The sequence below is a fragment of the Rhynchophorus ferrugineus genome, unplaced genomic scaffold (assembly GCF_030347505.1).
Source record: "Rhynchophorus ferrugineus isolate W39M unplaced genomic scaffold, kcgeb_rfMv2 rfM1, whole genome shotgun sequence".
Lineage (NCBI taxonomy): Eukaryota > Metazoa > Arthropoda > Insecta > Coleoptera > Curculionidae > Rhynchophorus > Rhynchophorus ferrugineus.
The window spans coordinates 81719613-81742781 of record NW_027472580.1 but is presented as its reverse complement, the minus strand read 5'-3'; the positions used below and the strand labels follow the sequence as shown (position 1 = coordinate 81742781).

General features: G+C 33.3%; 1 protein-coding gene across 1 annotated transcript in view; it reads right to left on the bottom strand.

Moving 5' to 3' along the window:
• LOC143200269 (neurotrimin) overlaps nt 1–23169 on the bottom strand; it is a 339465-nt gene that overhangs the window by 118143 nt on the left and 198153 nt on the right. Inside the window, exon 2 of the mRNA XM_076410706.1 lies at nt 17529–17626. Coding sequence (XP_076266821.1) covers nt 17529–17626 — 98 coding nt within the window. The remainder of the gene's footprint in view (nt 1–17528; nt 17627–23169) is intronic.

The following is a 23169-nucleotide window of genomic DNA, read 5'->3' as shown; positions in this document are numbered from 1 at the left end:
GCTTTCAATAAGAGAAAATGATAAAGTGATGAACCGGAATTTTTGTTACTATCTATGATTTGTAAAAAACCATATGCATCTATAATTCTGATGGAATCTTGTGAAAATCGTTTCTATATCAGTATTATTGGTTACAGATAGTAACTTATCTATTCACAGAAAAAAAAATGTTTTTAATTTTTTAATCTAAACAATTAGCTAAATAAAAGTTTATTTAGAAGTGATTAGAATATATTTATTCGAACAAATTCATAAATAACGGGACTGGGAATTAAAAACCATGTTAATTTCTATATATAATCACATTTAAACACCTCAAGCACCTTAGATGTATTTTATTGGCCAAAATTTTTATTGTTATTGAATTTGGAAAAAGTCTCTATCATTTCTCCCGAGAAATAGGTTCATTTTCTAATTCAGTAGATGTTCAATAACGTAAACACTCAATAATCAAAGCATTGTCTTTATATAAACAAAAAGCTGTATCACTGTTAAAATATTTGTTTAGTTTGTTATAAATATATGTGTGTACAAATAGCTTCTTTTACGTTAACTTTATATTTCACGTTGTCAAGTTCAGTGAGATGAGCATATCAGCAATGTTGATATTTATACGTAGCTAAATATTAGTCATAACATAAATTTATCTGGCTAAAAAAAAAGCTTAATCTAGGTATCTTGATAATATTTTGCTTTCTGTATAATATCCAGAAATATGGGTTCTTTGTATGTAGATAATGAACAACTTGAATTAGAATCTGCAATGCGTTACTTATATAAATTATACCATTTCTGAAACGTGTCATTACCCATGATAAAAATATAGCTGACGTACATCAAGAGAAAGCATCGGAGTTTGTGGAGAGAAAATGGCGACCTATCACAGGCGTCTGCGAAGTCAGGACTTATGGCATCTAATGTGATGTTGTAGGTTTGATTGGACTAGAAGGGAAATGTCCACCATTACATATTTCCATTAGTTTGAACGATTGATTTGCAACTCTACTTATTCTCGTCTTTAATCTCTGTAAGGTCTACACAACCAGACGCAAATTGCTTTTGATTAAATATGCGAGCTACTTGAGAATTAAGTCAAGGCTGTATCATTAAAAATATTTTTTTCCAACCCCTCTACAGAGCAACGCAGGGGCTCTTGTCATAGATTCCATGCAATTTCTAGTCGTTAATCGCTGGCTTTTCTACCGATATACACTTCCGACGATAGATTGCCTCCATGATGACTGCCGCAGGTGACTGTCGATCACTTCATGAGGAGTTTACCAAGAGATAGTTTTTGACTCTGGTAGTATCAGCACCTAATTCAACCAATATAAAACTGAACACCTTTTCATTTTCTCGGACGGTTCCAAGAGCGATGACTATGTGGGGGCTAAATGCTGCCCCGGTGATGTCGGAAGGATAGCTTCCCATTTCATCGAGTGTATTGACGACTGAACTGTTTGCCATGTATAGGGCCCTGATCTCAGTATAAGATTTTGCAAGACAAACGATTACTTATCGCCTCCGATTCAATGAGCTCCTTAAAGTGCCTCCAACATATCTACACCTACAATCGCTAGTAGTGTGAGCTTATCCGTGAACTAACCTTTAAATTGGAAAGGAGCAGCAAAACTATCACCTTTATGTAGCTCTCTTTTCACTGTGGGATGATTGAAAATGAAGGGGATCACTTGCTGAAAATTTCCTCTTCTGGAGTAGAGATACGAAGCAGCACTCTACTAGAATTTTTAGACACCTAGACCTACTCAGATCTAACAGAAAATAACAAGCTTTGGGAGGTAAAAAAGAGTATTATCAGGGCCTTAACACCACTAACGTCAGCAGGCGTAACTTAAGTATATTCTCGCGCCTCAGAATTCGTCACTGCAAACTGACCCATGCGTTTCTCATTAAGGGAACAAGTCCACCACTGTCCATCGAATGTGGTTCCTCACTGTTAACCAAACGCATACGCGTTCGAATGCCGAAGATACAACTCGCAAAGACGGTTCTTCAACGTGGGAGAGACGATGGACCAGTGCCTTAGGCTGGAGAACCTGGACAAGCTGATTAATTCTCTAACCGTAAGAGGACTATTATTAGAAATATAATAATGTGCACCTATGTAATATCATGAATGTTTGTTTGAATTTTTGTATCTTGTATCCTTCTCACTGTCATGGGTTATGCGGTCATTATACTATAGCATTGATATGTTCATGTATCTGTATGATTTTTCATATTTTGCTTGTCATCTTGCACCATACTTGAAATAACATTGTATACTTTAACTGATACTGTAAGTGCGTTGTTATTGTATATCTGTAAAAGACCTTAAATAGTACCAGACGCTGATGGGTCTATAATACACAAATTAGTAATAAAAATAATGACTACATAATTCAATAGATTGAATACCACTTGAATTAAATAACAGAATGTTTTAATGATACACCTCATCAAGGTTTGATTGCAATTGGTACTGATTTTTGTCGAATCCACTTAACATAACTAAGATGTCTTCAGAATAAGCTTGTGCTATTTTGATATGAACTAATATAAGTCAAGTCGCTTTTTGTACTATTAACCGCCACCAGGGCTGTTTTAATTGCGCTATACGACACCTTTCTGCTGAAGCAATTACTGAATTGAATTGAATGGTTTCACAAATTCTGGTGTCTTCAAATTCCTATAGCAAAACAGCTGAGCAACTGAATTGCTGCATCCATACACCCTAAACAAGTGTTGATTGCCACTTTTTCTGTTATGTGTAGAGTCCATCTGTTGCAAAGTAACAGTTATTTATCACTTGTTTGTGTAATTTTAGGATTTAATATTTATGTTAATTTCGACATTGTGTTTGTCTTTTTCCTTTTACATAAATGTAGGCTGTTTAGGGGTTTAATTTAGGGCTCCTTTAAATAGTACTTAATCAACTTGTTGTCACATTGTGAGCAACAAATTGTAAACATTTTTTGAGATAAACAAAGCGAAATCGTTATATGGGTTCTCTGTTGGAACTAGGAAATGTAACAAGGCAAGTAGAAAATATATGGCTCTCCATAAACATATACGTATCGTCTCGTTGTTGGGTACGTCAATCAATAGGACATTGCAGACCTGATGAAAGACTCGCTATTGTTATTATAGCCATAACACGACAAGGAAGCCTGAACAAGGAGGTACTATTATAATAAATTTATCGTCCGAAACAAGTAGTCTTCGTAGCAAGTCAAGTCATAAAGCAGAATTCGTTCAAACCGAAGTTAGGTGAAAGTAGTAGATTCTGTTCAAGTTCGATTACCTGAAATGAGTCGCCGTTTATATAACAAGCAAGATATCAAGCATCAGTTATCAAATTTGGAACATCCAATCACCATACCCATTCTTACCCACTTTGTATATATCTATAATATATCTTATAATTTGTATCTTTAACATCAGTATCTTCATAGCATATTCTTATTTACAAGAAGTTGTAATTATCATTAAACTCATAAACAAACGCTTTAAAACTGCATTTCTTTAACTCAATTTGTGTTCCTCTCCTACCCTTCAACAACACTTAATGGAAATAAGATGTTTTAATAAAAAGCTTACTATTATGACCTAAGCTAATATTACCAAATTACTATTGAAACTTTTCGAATTATATTTGATTTAAATAAATGAATCTACTTTAATTTGAATAAAAAATACCACGGATTATATCCCAGACCCAATATTAATCTAATAAGAGTTGTTTTATATATTTTTTTTAGCTAAACGAAAATCACGCTGTGAGCAAACAGGTTTATTAAACATTTCCTAAAATTTGACATTTATTTTCTTCGCGGCGTTCCGCCCCACGCTATAAATTTGCACCCCATTAACATTTTTGAGCGCGGACTGTCAACTAAAAGAAAAGTGGCGAGTCGTGTGCATCGTAGCGACCGTCTCTAATTGCTAAACTTTTAAACTCGCTAATTTTGCGGAGGAAGAGAAGAGGCCCGGTGCCATTTTTTCCCTACATTTAGCCGCTCTTCAGAAAATGGAAAAACGCTCCGGGTAGGATGGACACTCCACTGAGAAACAAAAGAGACCCAATCAGAAAAACGGAACGGGATAAAAGTTTAAGAATCGAGAAAGTTTTATTTTTGATACGAGCTCATAACTTTCCTAAGATTGAACGGCGTTAATTATACGAATATTATATCTCTTAGCGACCATTTTCCTGGTAATTTCGAATGAGTTTGTTCTGAAGTAGTTTTTTGAAACTTGTTGTACCATATTGCTTTTTCAAAGTATTGCTAACTCAGATAAGATCAACTCAGAACAGATCTGGCCTTACTTAGCCTGTTTACTGGTGTGATAGGGATAATTTGTTCTTGTCGGATTTTGTACTATTTCCTAAGGACAATCACAAATAGAAATTTATATCTATGTCCTAGCAGGATTCGAATTAGCGGCTATCGAAACAGCGGGAGGAACGTCTTGTTGCCTTTATCGCTACGTCTCCAAGTCCAAGCAGTTTATTAAATAGAATTTTCTCGTTCTTAGCACCCACTAATCTATTAATATGGAGAAATATTATAATATGCATTACATATACAGAACGCTTCTTGCAGCTGAATAAAAACAGCAAAAATAAACTGTTGGGAGTCAAAAGAACTTACTCGCAGGGCCCAAGTTTAACAAGGAATAGATTTCAGTCGTTAGTGTCGTTTTGTTACGTCATTCAATAAGTTGCCTATTCATAAATAAAGTGGTATTTTAACATGAATTAAGTTTTATTGCTTTAAACAATCTCAGATATTATAACTTACGCCATGGGTCTTTTATTTTGAATTAATTCATTTAATCGGAATCACATTAATTATCAGGAAGACAGATTGGCATTGGATTGGCAATAGTTTAGCAAATCTAATCATATCCAGGTATAATTAAGTACACTTCTGGGAAAAGAATTGCAATTGAAGCAGTAAAATAACAAAATTTAGGTTAAAGATGCCCAAGGGCACCTAGCCATAAACTATTTCAATTAGGGATAAACAAGCTTTCAAAAACACCCTTAGTATATGGCTACCAAAGGCGGATTGTAGTAGCTTAATTTCTCAGCCATAAACTATTGGTGTCTGGAGTCACCAAATCTTGAGAAATTATTCCAAATATTTTAAAATTTGCGTAGAAATAATCTCATTTACAAGAACAGCCAAGGCAACCCGGCGGACGAAGGTACAAGCGTTACTCAAAAATAATTTTATGTGTGGGCGAATATTATTAATTATGTGAATAGTGGGCATTTATTTAGGAATATGTGTTTATCATGCGACTGTTAACAAGCTTGATTACGAAACCTGTGTATTAGAAGACGTGACGGAGTGCTTATGTGACAGCACTCAAATTAGATTTGTTTTTTCGTAATTTAAATTTGTGTATGTGACACAAAATTATATTATTATTTTTGTATTGTTTGGGCTCGGCATTAACTTTAAACTGATCGGTTTTTAACAGATAAAATAAGGTTGTAAATAGATTAATAGTTATAGATTATTAGAGGTACACATTTTATTTTGAAACGTTTTTTATAACTTTTCATACGCTATAATTAATGCTTAAAAGCAACGAATGCCTTTTCCACTGAACAAGTTCCGATTTTTCGTCACGTCAGCTCAGCGATAACACTATACAGAAATATCTGGTTATTATAGATAAAATAATATGTGAAATTATTGTGCATACCTTTGAAAATTTAGGTTATCCCTCGATTTTCTGGGATTTCGCCCTCAGATCGCCCTGATTTTGTTCCAATGGGACCACCTCGGAAGTACACTCTTTCGAGTAAAAAAAAGAATTTTGAAAGTCGGTGCAAAATTGGCAAAGAAACCGGCGAACATACACTAAAAGAATACTCAGTCGAACATAGAACCTCCTCTTATTTTGAAGTCGGTCGAGAAATATTTCTATTTCATTTGAATTTTTGCGATCTGACTTTTTTTTTATTACTCTTCGTGAGTCCACAATCTGCCCTATTAGCAATAAATATATCTTCTGTTTATATTATATATACATGGCATGTAGAAAATCACTTCATTAAGCAATCTTCTGTATAAAATATTATCTTAATTAATTTAGGTCAGCGTTTATTTGGTTTACAAGTCTATGCACTTGTTCTATACCCCCATGCTTATTGCGAAAGCCAAACTGATGTTCTGGAATATTTTTTCTTTTTTCTATTATATAGTTCAGTTTTTTTATGTATAATTTCTCGAAAACTTTCGAGATTATTGGTAATAAACTTATAGGTCGGTAGGAGGTCACATCTTCTGGTATTTTTCCTTGTTTAAGTATCATTAATATTTTAGCTACTTTCTAGATACTAGGGAAGTAATTAATTCGTAGCATAGCATTAAATATATATGTTAATAGTTTTATAGCCTTTTCTGATAGTCTAGCGAATCTAGAAAGCTAGTAATTTTATTTTCGTCATCTTTATGTAGCTGAGACTGGAAAGGTTTAAAAACATTTTTTAAGTGTTTTGAGAAAATGTCGGCCTTCTCTTTATTGCTTCTCGCCCAATTATTTTCGCTTGTTTTAATAGGTGGGTTATGTTGCTGGGATCTCCTAAGCTTTTTTGTTGCTTTCCACAACGAATAGTCTGTAGCCTCAGTTGATGTCAAGTTTTCTAGGTATTCTTGAATGCCTTGGTTTTGTTCAATTTGGATTAGATCTCTCAGCTCTTTTATGGTCCTATTAAATTTTCTTTTATTCTCTTCAGTCCTTTGCTGTTGCCAATTTCGTCGTAACTTTCTTTTTTCTGCTATCTTTTTCTGTATTGTACATGATATGTGTGTATTTTTTCTTGGAAATGTTTCACTGTTGGGAGTCGCAGAATATGCCGCCTCCTGTATATTTTTTGTAAGATTTATTGCTGCTATTTCTATATCCATTTCAGTTTGTAACGGTAAGTTTAGAGAGATATTTTGGTCTAAGTTTTCTCTAAATGAGGGCCAGTTAGTTCTATTATTGCACAGAAAAGAGGGTTTATCTTTGATGGTAATTTTTGAAGAAATTGTTACTATTACTGGTAAATGATCAGAAGACAGGTCGAAACATGATTCTGCCTGACACTTTTTTGGATCAATATTTTTTGTAATACAGAAATCTATTGTATCTGGTTTTTTATTTCTGTCTGAAGGCCAATATGTTGGTTCACCAGTAGAGATATGTTGTAAGTTATCTATCCTTATGGCTTTGAGCAGTTCTATACCTTTTGAGGTTATTATTCTTGAACCCCACATTAAATGTTTTGCATTATAATCTCCTCCTGCTATAAATCTATTACCTAGCGTACTGAAGAATTCTTGAAATTGTTCTGCCTTGTTGTTATGTTTGGGTGGGCAATAAATCGCAGATATTGTTAATGATCCATGGGCTTCCTCTATGGTTATACTGGTGGCTTGCAGGTAGTCTTTGCGGAATTTTTCTTTTTCGAAATGCTTTATATCATCTCCAATTATTATGGCTGTATCTGACTATTTGAGTTTATATTTCATAATGTGGTAAATAATTTTTTGCTAATTCATACTTTGGGCTCTCGTCTGGAGTGTATAGTTGCTAATTGAGTTATTAACAGTCTGTTTTTAAAACCGATTTTGGCTTCATTGTAAATAGAAAAAATTAACTTGAAAATTCATTAGAACTTTAAGGCAGGTAAAACGATTGGATAATAGCTCAATACTTTTTTCTTTTGTCTCCCACGTATTTTCTCTATTCTTTTATTTCGAGAGAGAAAAAGGGGGGAAGGGAATCTTTTAAGCCTTCAACCATTCGAAACGAGAAAAGGTCAATAACAAAAGTGGGATGAAATAAAAGCTAAACAGTAGGAGAAATGGGGCACTTCAGATATTATTGTTTTGTATTTTTTCGGCTCGATATGATGGTATATTCAAGTTGGCTTCATTAGATTATCGTTCTTTTCTTTTTTCTGTTCTTGAAAGTTCATTAAATGATACTTAGCTTAATAATGATGTGCGTATTGATTTCGACGATATTTAAGCAGTAATTTATGAATTTTGGTATCATTAGGCACCTAATGATCTGGTTAATTGACAAAGAAGGAGGATTGCAAACTGGAAGAGTAAGATATTATTATACAAGGTCCATGAACTGAGTTTTTTTTATTATTTTAAAATTGTTGTAAAATATTGAGGCTTACCTTAAGTGTTTTATAATCTACTCAAACCACTGTACATCAGTTTATCATATAATGTCAGGTCTTAATATAGGTTAATATGTTATTCTTTGAAATCTCCCTCCTGAAGAAATAACTAAGGGGTTTATACGCGGCACTGTCGTGTCTGGAGAGTTTTCCAATGTAATAGACAAAGGTCCCAAAAACTATTTTTCACTATATTCTAGTAACATGGCGATACCGGGTCGTATCCAAACATCGATCTATTTTGGTACTTCTTCAGCATATGAAACTGCCAGTCAATCCATTCTTTATCGGTCTAAACAAGTCGTAATCGGGGGCATTGTCTGATGATGCCTCGTGAGTTTGCTGTGAAAACAAAATGCGGTATCAATGATCAAAATACATATTATTTCCTAATAGAACAGTTTTGAAAAGTCCAGTTTTTAACGTAACACAATTTTTAAAATTTGTATAATGAATTTAACATTTTTTGATTATATACTCCTAAAGTATTGGATGTATTTATTCGTTGTCTAACAGGTGGCTCTATTAGTGAAGAAACATTGTTATTGCTGCATAAATATTTTTATATTTTGCTTCTGAAACAACGTATTTCTAGGACATTTTCGTTTTTCATTATTTTTCGAAAAAAAATTTCTGCAGAAAGTTATAGAATTTTTATACAAATTCATGAAAAAAATTCTATTTCAAACAGAATACATGGATGATAGTTGTTTGAGCATAATATAAAGACAGCACTCAGATCTGTTAAAAAACTGCATAGGCGAGAAGCATGAGAAGGAATTTCAAAATCATGTTGATGCATGTTTGGAAATTGGGTGTTACATTATTGGATATTAAAGCAGATAGACGAACAGTTACATAAGTTTTCTGTAAATCTAAATTAAAAATGGTGAATATCATGTAAATTTGACATGTTAGCAAAGTCAATCTCAGAGTAGTATTGAAATTGGCCAGTATCTATCGGGAACCGAAAAATCTGGAGTGAAGGTAACCAGCTATGTGAAAAGAGAGTTCACCAATGGTCATTGTACACACTGAATATATTTATTGAAATCAAGCAAACGTTGGCCGAATAGCGGTCAAATTTGAATACATATGAGACGCTAATTATCCAACATGGCAATGCTCCGCTTTGTATTGTATAAATATAAATATAAATTATTTTTCAGTATATTCTCAAACAAGTGACTTCTAATCACCAACATTTTTTAATCCCAAATAAAATCATTACTGGAACACGTTTTACTTTTATTTCAAAACATTTTGTGCGAGTTTTTTGGCCTTGATATTCAATAAAGGAAACCGAAAATAATATGAATGAATATTTAACAATCCGTTAAAGAAATATATATATATATATATATATATATATATATATATATATACATATATATCCAGTTATTGGTCCCAGTATATTGCTTCGACGTTGGTTGCTGTGATTTAATAACCTTATTTCATATTTTAAGGTGAAATCTTGGATAACTTCGTGTATCCATTTGATTGAAAGCTCAAAGTCATTAAACTTATACAAAACCGATTGCTAACCGATTTGAATTAAAGCTACGCCAGAGCAACAGAAAATCCTTCAAGAATATTCGCATCTATCTAATATATCTTGGTTATTCAATGAATCTGCATGATTCTTAGAAATGATGGAAACAAATAAGGACGTCGTAAAGCGAGGAGCAGGAAAAAATCACCACTTCCAGTAGATCAACACTCTGATACGTTCAAGTGGCTCCAATTTAACTTCACCTATTTAAAAAGGCGAGTCGTGGAGAGATTTCGATCGAAACCGTTCACATCCCCTTTTTTCTCCATTTTCCTTTGTCCCTTTAAATCTCTCGATGATTTAAATTTTGCCTTCGAACTGTCAACATAAAGAAAAGTTGGCCGTGTGCAACCAAGCGCCCGTCTCTAATTAGAAAACTTTTAAATTCGCTAATTTTCGGGAGGAAGAGGAAGAGATGGAAAAAACGCCGGCCGCTTGCTAGTGCCATCGAACTTTTTTTTCCTCTCTCTTTCCTTCTCTCTCTCTCTTTCTCTCTGTCCCGATTTTCCGACGGTTTTGGTCACGACCGAGAAAATGTTTTCGGCGTTTTTTTCTTCTGCTCTCTCTTCTTGTAATAGAGGGAAAAGGCTCGTCTGGCGGCGTACGAAGAATACTTTACGCTTTCGACCTTCCCAAAGGAAACAAGGTTGATAATAAAAATGGAATTAAATGAAAGCTTAAGAGTGCTTCTGTAATTTTAGACTGAGGTAAATAGAAAGCGAATTTACTTATAATATTCCCCTTTCGTAGAGATGTACCTTCATTGTTTTGCCATCGTTTCCAGATGTACCCTTCATATAGCTTGAGCGAAGCCGTAACATTTTTTTCAAAGCTGTTAATTTTTAATATTCGCCGTAATTGTTCGATATATAAATCCATATTCATTTTCAAAATCCTAATTTTTCTTTGACATCATATAAATCACTTGGTAGAAAGCTCGTTATAATAAACAAATCCGTCCGCATTTCTGTAGTTGAATGAAGTTGGATATTTTATACTGATTATATATTATATTAAGTTACGTTAATTGTAGAATTTTTCGGTTGTATACTTAACGGGTCTAATTTATGAGACCTTTAACTGATGTTCTTTATATTTGACATGGGAAAAGAATTATGGCTTGATACAATATATAATATCGCATTATATTGAACGTCTGATGAAACTAGACAACCAAAAAGATGCTAAGTAAAGAGAATATAAGTGTTCCACAAAACGGATTCCCATCGGCTGGTTCTCGAGTGTTTCGGATAATGGGGATTCAAGTATCGAGGCTAGACGAAACGTGTCAGATGTTAGAACTGGTAGAGGACACCTTATGGCTTAGGCATAAACATAAATATTAATAAGGCCCGATATCGTGGAATTTTCGGGAATTCCTTGAGCAGAAAGGGTGCTTAAGAGTGCTTTTCCACTCCGATATTATCAGCGAATCGGTGTACAGAAAAGGGTTTCTTGGACCAGCCTTGTCTACCACTACCAAGAACCCGAGGGAGGAGCTTCAGCGATAAAACACTGTGCATCAACAACGAGAAGACAGAATTTGCATCGACAATGAAGAAAGTATTTGCATCAACACTGAGGGCAAGTGTTGAAATGAGAAGAAGATAGTATGTTGAGAATTGAGAAGAAAGTACTGAATTGATAGAATAAGTATTAAGCATGAAGACAGCATTAAAATAATATTGTTAGAAGAATTAAGAGCAGTATGGTTAGAAGAATTGAATGGAGTAATGTTAACCGCATCCAACAGTAACCAGTAGAATTCCTGTCTGTATTAGCCAAACTAGAGTTTCGTTATCAGTAAGTACATTCGATCTGAATTATAATCCTTTTCCTGGGATTTATTAATTAATATCTTTAAATGTATATATATTTTTTCTATTTTTAATGAAATGGGATTAATCTGTAAGATGAGCAAATTGTTACCGCGTAACTATTGTCAATTGCTGGAGTCATATTTATTCGGAAGAAAATTTAGAGTATCGCACGAAATGGCGTTCTCGACATTTAAAAATATCTCGACTGGAGTTCCACAAGGTAGCGTCTTAGGACCTCTCCTGTATCTGCTCTACACTGCTGACATTCCAACAACAAAAGAAACACTTCTTGGAACCTTAGCTGACGACACAGTTATTATGGCAAAAGATATATCTCTGCCTAGGGCAATAGAAAAAGTGTAAGTGGCAGTCAACAAAATCTACAAATGGACGAAAGATTGGAAAATTCAACTTAATAGCTCCAAATCTGTCCACGTTAATTTTGCATTAAAGCGAAATAATAAAAATTTAATTATATCACTCAATGGTTGCCCGATTCCTCAAGCAGAATCAGCAAAATACCTTGGAATCCATCTTGACGGTAGATTAATTTGGAAGCGTCACGTTAGACAAAAGGCAAAACACATTAGAACCAAAATAAAACAACTATACTGGTTAGTCGGAAGGTACTCTCAACTTGATCTAAAATCAAAGAGGTTGATCTATAATACAATTATAAAGCCAATTTGGACCTACGGGGTGCAAATATAGGGTTGCAATAAAAATTCAAATCAACTAGCCATACAGCGCTGTCAACACAAGGTTCTTCGATTGATTACCAATGCCTATCGCTATGTAGCTAATCAAGAACTGCACGATGACCTGGAAATCAAATGGATTTGCCAAGTTATCCAAGATTTCGCCTTGAAGCACCAAAGAAGATTACTAAATCATACTAACGTGGAAGCAATACAACTGCTGGAAAGCGCGCAGGATGTCAGGAGATTGAAACGAACAAAACCATACGAACTTATATAAAGTATATACATTTAGTGTAAACTATAGCTATAAGTAAATAATTAATAAATAAATATAATTTTATAATTGAGGAATACATGCTGATGTATTTTCTCGCACTCGTCTTGATTGTTAATTAATCCAAGTACATAGGAAAAGTAGTAATAAATTAATTGTAATTAAGAGTACAATCAAGCGTATCTAATAAAGATGTTATAAAAAATTTTTTTTAATGAAATAACTCGTCTTTGGGTATTAATTTACTCAAAGAAAAGAGAAAATAAATTGTATAAAATTTACAACATTGTTTTCTCTCCCGTATTTCACCAGTTAGTGAGCTCTCGATGGTTAAATTTCAAAGTATATTTAGGTTGGTTCAGCAATATGGCAGCAACAGAGCTCCTAGTAAGTGATAAGTTTGTTCTTGTATCTGTAATTGTTACTTTTCTTTACCTAGAAATAGAGCAAATCGCTACACCTTTCTTTAATTTTACCGGAACTAATATACGGCAATACAAGCAATATACCAATAAATATATAAAGTAACATAGAAGTTAGATAAGAGAGAAATAGAGAGAGAGAGAGAGAGAGAAAGAGAAACAGACAGAGGGCGAGAGAGAGGGAGACTACATAACACAGGCGGAAGCATCAGAAATAATGTGTATATAATGAATATTCTATATATTTAAAGGCAGAATTATAAAAACAAGATTGTGATCTAGAAATAATGGGTAGCAAAAACAATAACAAATATATTGAATAGTAACAATATATTTCGAGAAATAGATTGTACAATATATAAGTTTTTTACGACCGTTTATTGGCCATAAACTATCAGGAAATGCCCCAGTTAAATCGGTAACAATACAGAAAGCGTCTCAAGCCATGCATTCCGAAATTCTTTGTCGGTCTCGAGCTGGCTGACTGACTGGCCGACATCTAAAAAGATAGAATCGGCCGCCTTTATGCGAATTATTGGACGGGAAATTTCCGAATGGCCTCGTGGACTCTCCACCGGCGGCGATGGGTTATTTTCGACGAGCCCTTGCCGGAAATAGGTTACGGGAAGGATTCGAGTTTTGCTCCGCGCACTTTGTAGTCGAAATAAACGGTTGTTTCGTTTTTGGGTCGTTTGGCGTTTTGATTCCACCCGACGATATCCGATCGACACGAATGGAACTTCAAATTGTTTAATGGAAATCGTTCCCGACTTCAACGGCAGATGCGGGAATACTTTAACTATCTTTATCCTTTATTTTCTGTAGGTTGTTAAGTTTTCGCCCAAATATTATGGTTTTTTTATGTACAGCTTTTAAACATACCTTGAGTTAAAACAGATAAATTAAAAAATAGGTGTATTTGTAGGATCTAACAGGTCAATTGAAAAGTCCTCGGCCTACCATAGTAAAACACATATTTTTTTTGATAAAATCAGTTTCCTTTATTCAACATAATTCCCTTCAAGGGTGATTTACTGATCATAGCGAGCCTCCAACGCTTCGATACCATTTTTGTAGGACGATTTGTTCTTTGCTTCAATGTAGGCCTCTGTTTCGGCGATCACCTCTTCTTTCGACGAAAAATTCTTCCCAATGGGCATTCTTTTGAGATCTGAGAACAGGAGAACAGTCGCTGGGCGCCAGATCTGGAGAACACGGTGGATGAGGAAGCAATTCGGAGCCCAATTCATGGATTTTTGCCATCGTTTTCACTGACTTGTAACACGGTGCATCATCTTGGTGAAGCAACACTTTCTTTTTCTTCAAATGCGACCGTTTCTCGGCGATATCGTCCTTCAAACGGCCCAATAACGCTATGTAATAGTCGCTGTTGATGGTCCTTTTTTTAGGTAGTCAATAAAAATTATTCCATGCGCATCCCAAAACACAAACACCATAAACTTGCCAGACGACTGTTGCGTTTTCCCGCGCTTTGGAAGGGTTTCATCGTGTGCTGTCCACTCGGATGACTGTCTATTGAACTTCAGAGTGAAATGATGGAGCCATGCTTAATCCATTGTTACATATCGACGCAAAAACTTCAAACACAGATCATCTTTAAACACTGCTCCTAATCATAAACTTATCGTTGTTTTTGGTAAACAGTGAGTTACTCTAACAGTCTCCAACTCTAGGAGCCCTAGAGCAATATTGACGAACTGACGATTGAAGGATAAAAGCTTGAAAGAATCACATTTTAATATTGATTATAATATTTCTTCTCTTTTACGCGCTTACCAACTTAGAGAGAAGCTCCCCCAGCTAAGACAGTGCACTATATTACCTCAGCAATAAATGTCGCTTTCTTCGCCTTCATAATACTGATATCAAATTTCTGAAGTCTTCCACATGGTCCAACTTCTGCTTATTCATTAAACCACAAGCCATACTCTACAATGCGAACCATATCATGAAGTATTCTAAATGGCTCCAAACCTAGAGATATAAGAAATTTTGTAGCATAATGTTGAACGCTATGACTGTTTTTTAAAACTCGTGGCATAATCGCATCGATTACTACGTCGAAAATCAATGAAGAGACGACATTTCCTTGGTACACACCGGCTCAGATCTCAAATTAATTTTCCAAGTCATTTTGTGCTTACACACAGCTCAAGGAACCATCGTAAGATGCCTGAAGATGTTTAATACATTTTGGAGGAACATATTCAGACTATTCAGCTGCTGAATATTAGGGCCAATGTATACAATGAAATATGCAATATAATATGTAATAAAGAATGCATAAAAGCAGAGCTATTGAAACAATGTTTGCCCACATGGTATTGATTATTTTTCCGCCATTTGGTTGACTCCAACTGTCTTATGACACATTAATGATTTTATTCCGTTCGCAATACTCCCATTGCTGTCTCGTTATTGGGAAATTAAATTTCTGTTGGTGTTGCTGAATCCTGTGATGATGTGATTGTAGAGTTGCTTGCAATTTTCTGTCCATCGGTTGAAATGTTCAGGAATTAAATTTACGAAACTTCCATTCGTATTTGGAATTTTGTCGTTGGTATTTTTTTGTACAACGTTCGATATTCAGGTCATAATTTTAGTGGGCCTATCGTTCTAGCTTTAGTTTTTCTTAGCATTTTATTTAATTAGCGGTCTCAAGATCGATTAATTTTGACATTCATTGGACACCTTTACCTTATTTCAGTAGCAACATATAATTAATTTATTATATAACCCTGACCATCAGAGGCTATACCATGTATTTATTTCCAGCTTAAGGACATATCGAGTCAGTTTTTATCTCCTTAAACTAATGTAATGCTCATTATGACAGGAAAAGTATGTCAGAATTATTAGTACTACTACTTGCTTTAATTTAACCAACTATTATTAATATGCCAGTTTTTCTGCTTCTGAATAACACAAGATTTTGAATAACCTTTGAATGAAGTATTGAATAACTTTTAACCTCTCAAACAATATATTTTTATATTTGGCGTTGTTCTAATTCGACAAATTTTTAGCCATAAACTTCAAACAGAATTCTATGGCTTTCTGTAGCAGTTTTCTTTATGCATTTGGAATGAATTAAATACAATTTTATACAAATATGCCGTTCCAGTGGTAATATTTGGTATTTTTTATGCAGCAGTGCTATATTGTTGTGAACAAGGACGCCCAATAAAATAGTTGTTTTTCTAGTTTCTATTCAAAACTTTAGATCTTCAGAATAACAATATTTAGTTTCTAGTGATGTAGAGCATTTTTAACCTTCTTTATCTCTAACATTTATAAAAGGTTGTTTGAAGAATAGTGTTGGGTGTGATCAGTCTTGTATAGGACATCCTGAATAATTTCAGTTCCAAAGTGATAACATCAAATGATGATTAAGATAAAATAAAATTTTACTGTTTTGTCAAAAACATTAATGTAGTGTGAACTGATCATAAATGCAAGAGTGCTGCAGAGGGACCGGTTCTTTAGCTACCGTACAATACTCGTGACATTCCTGAATTGGCTGTAGGTGAATATTAAAAAAAACTGCAGCGGAATTCAGTGGGTGAATAAATAATACTAACTGTTGGACCAAATAATGGTGAATCACATTGAATGATTACATCTGAATCTATTAATTACATCTACCTCTATTTCATAAATACAATTTATCATTACAGCCCTGTTATTTGGGAAAGATATTGGGGACGAAGCTGAGTTGTAAAAACATTTACCCCGTAGACATTGTACAATAAAGTAGTTCTCTATAAACAAATCTCTGAGCCCATATGATCATATGATATTCAGTTACAAAGTTATGATATATATAGCAATTTGGACATAATTTACAAGCTTTGAGAATAAATTATTGAGGAATACTTTAAACGCAATGTCATAACAACCATAAACACCTGTGCACGTCAACAGTAGCCCAAAAACGTTATTGGAACTTAAAAGATCGTCGCACAAAAATTTTTAATTTATTTTACATATGGCAATTCAGGACTATTCAATATTACTAACTAAACAATTATTTGTTCAGATTGTAATTTTAGTTATGTCATTGAGATATCATTTAATAAAAATATATCTGAACAGTAGCTTTTGTGACTCGTTTTCGGAATAAACTGGAATCAAATCGACGAAATCCATTTTATTATAAGGAACTAGATATTCTGGTTTTGTATTACTATCTGTTATAATGATCCTCATTTATTTTCTTCTTCTATTTGTTATATTCCGCTAAGTGAAAAGCACGAACAATATTTATTGTAGCAGAAATGATTCGTTTGATAATCTATAGAAACGTTAATTAGAAATATGTTCTATTAAGTTAAAAGACAAATAGGAATTATAAATTAATGATTAGTAAATAAAGCTGATGAAATGAAACATAATGCAAATGCAAATAATTAATACTTTACTTGTTGCAATTATATAAGTGTATCTACATCTTCTCGCAATATATATAACTAGGTTTGCGTTTTAAGACACACGTGGTCCCTAGCAGTAAACTATCTGAAACTAAAAATTCCACTTACCTTAAAAGCAGATAAATTGTCTACACCACATTCAAGAATAGCTTCCCTTCCTAAAGCTACGGTCACATTTGATATTGGTGCTGTGAAATTTGGTATTTCTGTAAACGAAAAAAAAATTAGATATATCAATATTCTTTCTCCAATTATTTTTAGTACAATAATATTTTATCTGAAACAGCTTTATATCAATTCTTATATACATATTATTATTCACAAGTTACCAAAAGATAAAATAGAGGATATTAAAATATCTTCATAGATGAATTAAAGTATGGACTATAAATTAATTTTAAAGGATTTACAATAGATGGTGTTACTGTGTATTAAATCGCATCTTGTACCAGATTTGTAGCTAACTTTATGTTGAAGCCTCACTGACAGGTATTATTTTTTAGTGTCTTATTTCGTTTAAGTGTGAACAAAACATGTTTCCAATGCGTTTAAAATGTCTGGATTCCTATTGACTATATCCCACTTGTGGAAAATTCTACTTTTTACATCAATTTAAAGCTTATCGAATGTTGTGTGAAGCTTATGGCAAACATGCTCCATCGATTTCAACATGTGAATACTGGCTTCGACGTTTTTGACGGTGATTTGACCACCCAACACAAATAGCGTTCTAGACAGTCAAATAATGTGTAAAAGCGAGTATTGATCATCGATAATTATCGACTACAATTGATTCGTTTTGCAAAACCAGCGAAAATATACTTAAAATGGGAAATGCCTACTCTGCCCCCCGTATTCTCTGACTCAGACCTACTCCTTCGTATTACTACTTGTTCCCACATATATGAGGTGACCTGTCGGAGCAGCGCTTAATATTTTATGAAAATACCAAAAAATGAGTCGATTTTTTGCCTCAAGAAATACATCGTTCATTTAAGATGGAATCCGCAACATTCCTGAAAGATGGGTGATCTTGCGGCTATCTATGGGTTATACTTTGAATAAAATACTGTACAGAAGTAAAAAACGTCCTTTAAAATTGTAATTTGCAGGCCTTTATGCTATGTTAAATAAGCGTTTTGGAACAGGATTCCTTAAATCATATGATGTATTTAGAGAGCATTTTACGTTTAACTTTTTGTTGCTTTGTGAATTAGTAATTTAGTTATTTTTAAATTATTGAATTATTGAACAAATATATTCTCTAATTATGCATTATTAACATATAAAATATTTATCTCCATAGTATCTTAAATTCATCATTATATAAAATATATACCAAATTATGCAATCAAAACCTCCTAAATGGCCAAACCACTTTAGAAATAATATCGTAATATCGTAAAAATAAAACAAAATGAAAATAATACATCTGTCAAATTATTTGTTTTAAAAGTATACATATTTAGATTCTTCATGTCATTTTTGATGAGTTGTAGCTTCCGACTACCCATCTTCTTTATTCTATTTGCTCGAAGGTTTATTGTCAAAGGATTATTAATAGAATTTTCAAATATCCTCTTATAAAATATGGGAACCAATATTATATTCCAAAAAAATGACCTGAAAATATTTACCTGTAGAACATATGTACCTCACCTCTAGTGAAGATTAGCAGTCCAAACAGGAATTTGTAGAAAAAAAATACAAATAAAGAGTTATTAGACTATCTATTAGATAGGTAGACTGTTTCAGCAAGAATTGGTATATTTTATATTGACATACACGACGAAAGGTATATTGGTTGAATGTGATTCAATCTGTGACTTCAGATATATTCTGAATATTAGTGAAAAGCTGGAAAATTTAAATTAAATCATAGAACTGGTCAACTAGTTGAAATATAATTATCATTTTGAAATAACTTTAATCCACATATGAATTATATAAGTTTTTTTACTAAGGGTTCGATATTGAATAGGAATTAATTAAACCATCTACGAGGTTTTAAAAATTATTTTTTTAAATGAAAGGTCCATTGAAATGTCTGTCAATATGTATAGAATATAGCATCGTACAAATTTCTAATTTTTCTAAACAATTATTTTTTCAAGCTCTATTTCCCGCCTCGTAAATTTGGTTTTATTTATTTTTACATTAAGAGTATTAGTCATTTGCATCTGATTATCTAGTAAATAGCTATGTTAAACGAGTTATTAAATTAAAATAAAATAAAATAAAAAGAATACACATAGAAACGCTTTATTTTTCTGAGTGTCTTTTCTTTATCGCTTTGCTCTCGTAGTGAAATGGCTAACCTAGCTTTTCACTTACCCCTCAGAAATCTTTCTGAAAGTAATCAAGATAGAAATAAACAAAATGTAGTTTTAGACTCTCTAGGCAACCTAAATATCGATATACTTTTAGCATTCTTTTAACAATTTGTTTGTTGTTGTGACTTAATACAACAATTTTATGACAAATTTATAATCTAATTCTTATTCTAAATACCATTACAACTAAGTCTACCCTAAACGTTACTAAGACAAAAAAATGGGTCGATTTTTTGCTTCAAGAGATACATCCTTCTTTTAAGATGGAATCCAAAAAATTGCGTGAAAGATAAGAGATGTAGCGGCTATCTACGGGCTACATTTTGAAATACTGTACGGGCGTTTATTCTATGTTTCATAAGTGTTCTGAACAGTATTCCTTAAACCATATGATATATTTAAAGGACGATGTTCTAGAACTAATCCAAATTATCTTCCATAACTTTTATATGTACATATATGTACATAACACTATGATTTTATATGAATTTCTATCTACATTAAACCTGTCTGATCCACCGAAAAACACAAACCCCCAAAGTATAACGAAATTTTATTTATTTTTTAGCATCTTTGTGTCGTACATGTCGAGAGAAAGCTCGAAAAAAAACGGTCTCTATCAAGGTCTCCCGCTCAGCCACTGAGCCGACATACTTTCAATCTCCGCCAAGATCAAGGCCCTCCCTCTCATCTTGTAATAAAGAAAACTTTTTTCTCCAGATCAGCTTGACTACTTTAAAAATACATATATCGCTTTCATCTGGTCGCTTTTCTTTTAGTAGCGGCGCTTTAGAATTATTATTTAAAGGATTTCATGATGAAACGAGATTTCAGTATATGTTTTTTTGTTTGCGACTGTTTTTCTTTTGTTTCGTGTTGTATGTATGAGAGGTTGATCAATCAGGTTTGTTATTGGATAGGGGATGGCATTTTTATCACTATAATTTAAAAATATTGTTATTATCTTCTCATAAATGCGTAATACGTTCCAGCTGTTCAAGTAACAAATATTTTTGAGAAGTATAAGGAATTTTCATCTTCAGTTAGAAAAGGACAATCATCATTGCTGACATTAAAGACGTTCAGAAGTTGCATTAATATTAATAATAATAAATATTCAGGGCATAATATTGGAGGAACTTGATTTCCTCGCACTTGGAAAGTGGTAGAAATCATTAAGACTCTTAATCAGAGAAAAAATCTCGGACACCTCCTCCTATCATCCTATAAGCCTGTTACCTGTTATCTCCAAAGTCTTGAAAAGTTGTACATTAAGAGACTAAAAGTAATCACAGAAGAGAGAAACATCATTCCAGATCATGAATTTGGCTTCCGTAATAAACACGGAACAACAGAAAAAATACAGAGATTAGTTAACAAAATTACCAAAAAATTAAATGATAAAAAATACTGATCCGCTGCAATTCTCGATGTATATTAACTCTTCAACAAGGTCTGCCACATTAGACTGTAGGTTAAATTGAAAAAGCTTTTGCGTCATACGCACTTTCAGCTACTGAAATCATACCTCATTAACAGACATTTTATTGTGAAACAGTATGACGAATACACTGACCTATATCCAATATAATAAGGTGTTCCCCAGGGTAGTGTTCTTGGTCCATTGTTATAAATATTTTATAGAGCTGACATGTCGATACACATGCAACATATGCTGATTATACAGTGGTTTTATAATTACACGTGGATCCAATATCAGCCACAAGAAACCAACTTCGTCTAAACAAAGTCGAATTATGTTTGAAAGCATGGCGTATCAAAGCAAATGAGACAAGATCTATTCATGTGACATTCATCCTTTATAGAAGAACTTGTTCCACAGAAAAAATGAATAATTATGAACTCACGCAAATAGACAACCTCGTAATAAGGTTATCCGATTTAAATGTGTCTTTAACCAATATATTATCTCTCAAAATAGATTTGTGGAGTGGCTAAAACTTATTTTAAGTTAATATGTGGCAGTATTTATCTAATGTTTCGCCAAAGTTGACTGAACCGTGTGTCCATACTTTATCGTTGATATTCTTTTATACATTTTATACACTTATTATCCTCCGAGTTTCTCCTATGTATACTTCTACGAAACGTCTGGGGCATTTTTTAAAATTATTTAATTAATATATTGTTACTAGTCGTTTCCGTCTAACGTACAATTTGTCTTTATGATAACTTAAATCTAGGTATATAACTAGGAGGACCCATTGGCCCTATCTCAGTCTCTGGTGAAATAATGTTTATGCATGTCACTGCTGAATTTTTTAATATATGCACCTCAGTACACAAAACTACACAAGATCAGATGGTTTGATTCTTTTGAGTCTGTCTCCTGTTCTGGTGGTATACAATAGTTGCAATATTTCAATATTCGTATGAGAATGGAGTCTTTCCTCATGCCCCCTTGCAATTATTTTGGTTTCTTGACTGACTGTGTGTATGTGAAGGTCTCGATGTAGGTAATCAATCCTATAGTATTTGGGTGCACCCACAAAACCTCTCAGGACTTTGTTCTGAAAAATTTGTGTTTTATTTATGTTACTCTTTGCAGAACATCCCAATAATTGAACCCCGTATGTCCATATATGTTTCAGTATTTGCTTCTATAATAGCAATTTATTATGTACTGATAATTGTGATTTTCTTCTAATTAGCCAGTACATTTTCCTATATTTCAATTCTAGTTCTTTTCCATTTTTCTTTATATGTTCCTTCCAGAGAAGTTTTGCATCGAGATTCATTCCGAGATATTTAGCATTGTTGTTATATGGAAGATAGTATTATTGTATGTATTGAATGTAATGGGTGCTTGTACGGTCTGTTAATAGGTGAACTGCACATGTACAGATTTATTTTCATTAATTCTTATTTTTCAAACTTGTGTCCAATTATTTATATTGTCACTTGCCTGTTGTAATTTTCGTTAGGCTTCTTTACTATTGTCTCCGACAGCTATAATTGCAGTATCATCAGCAAATGTAGCCATCGTAATATTTTCCGTTTGTGGTATATTATAAGTGTAGAGTAGATAAAGCATTGGTCTTATTGTAAAGTAAGCTTCTTCCTGTTTGACTCTAAACATTCTGGTTGTAATGTATGATTTTAATAATTTGGTGTATTGTTTTGGTAGCATTTTCTATAGTTTATGAATAAGGCCTTCATGCCAAACATTATCGAAAGCTTGTGCTACATCTAAAAATATAGCTGAGTATACTTTTTATTTTCGTAGGCTTTTTCAATAACATCTGTTATTCTGTGGACCTGGTCAATTGTGGAGTGCTTGTTAATAAACCCAAACTGGTGTGTTGGTATTAGGTTTTTTCTCTCTATGATCGATTTTATTCTTTTCAACAGGAGTTTCAACAAAAACCTTAGATATTATTGGCAGCAGTGATATA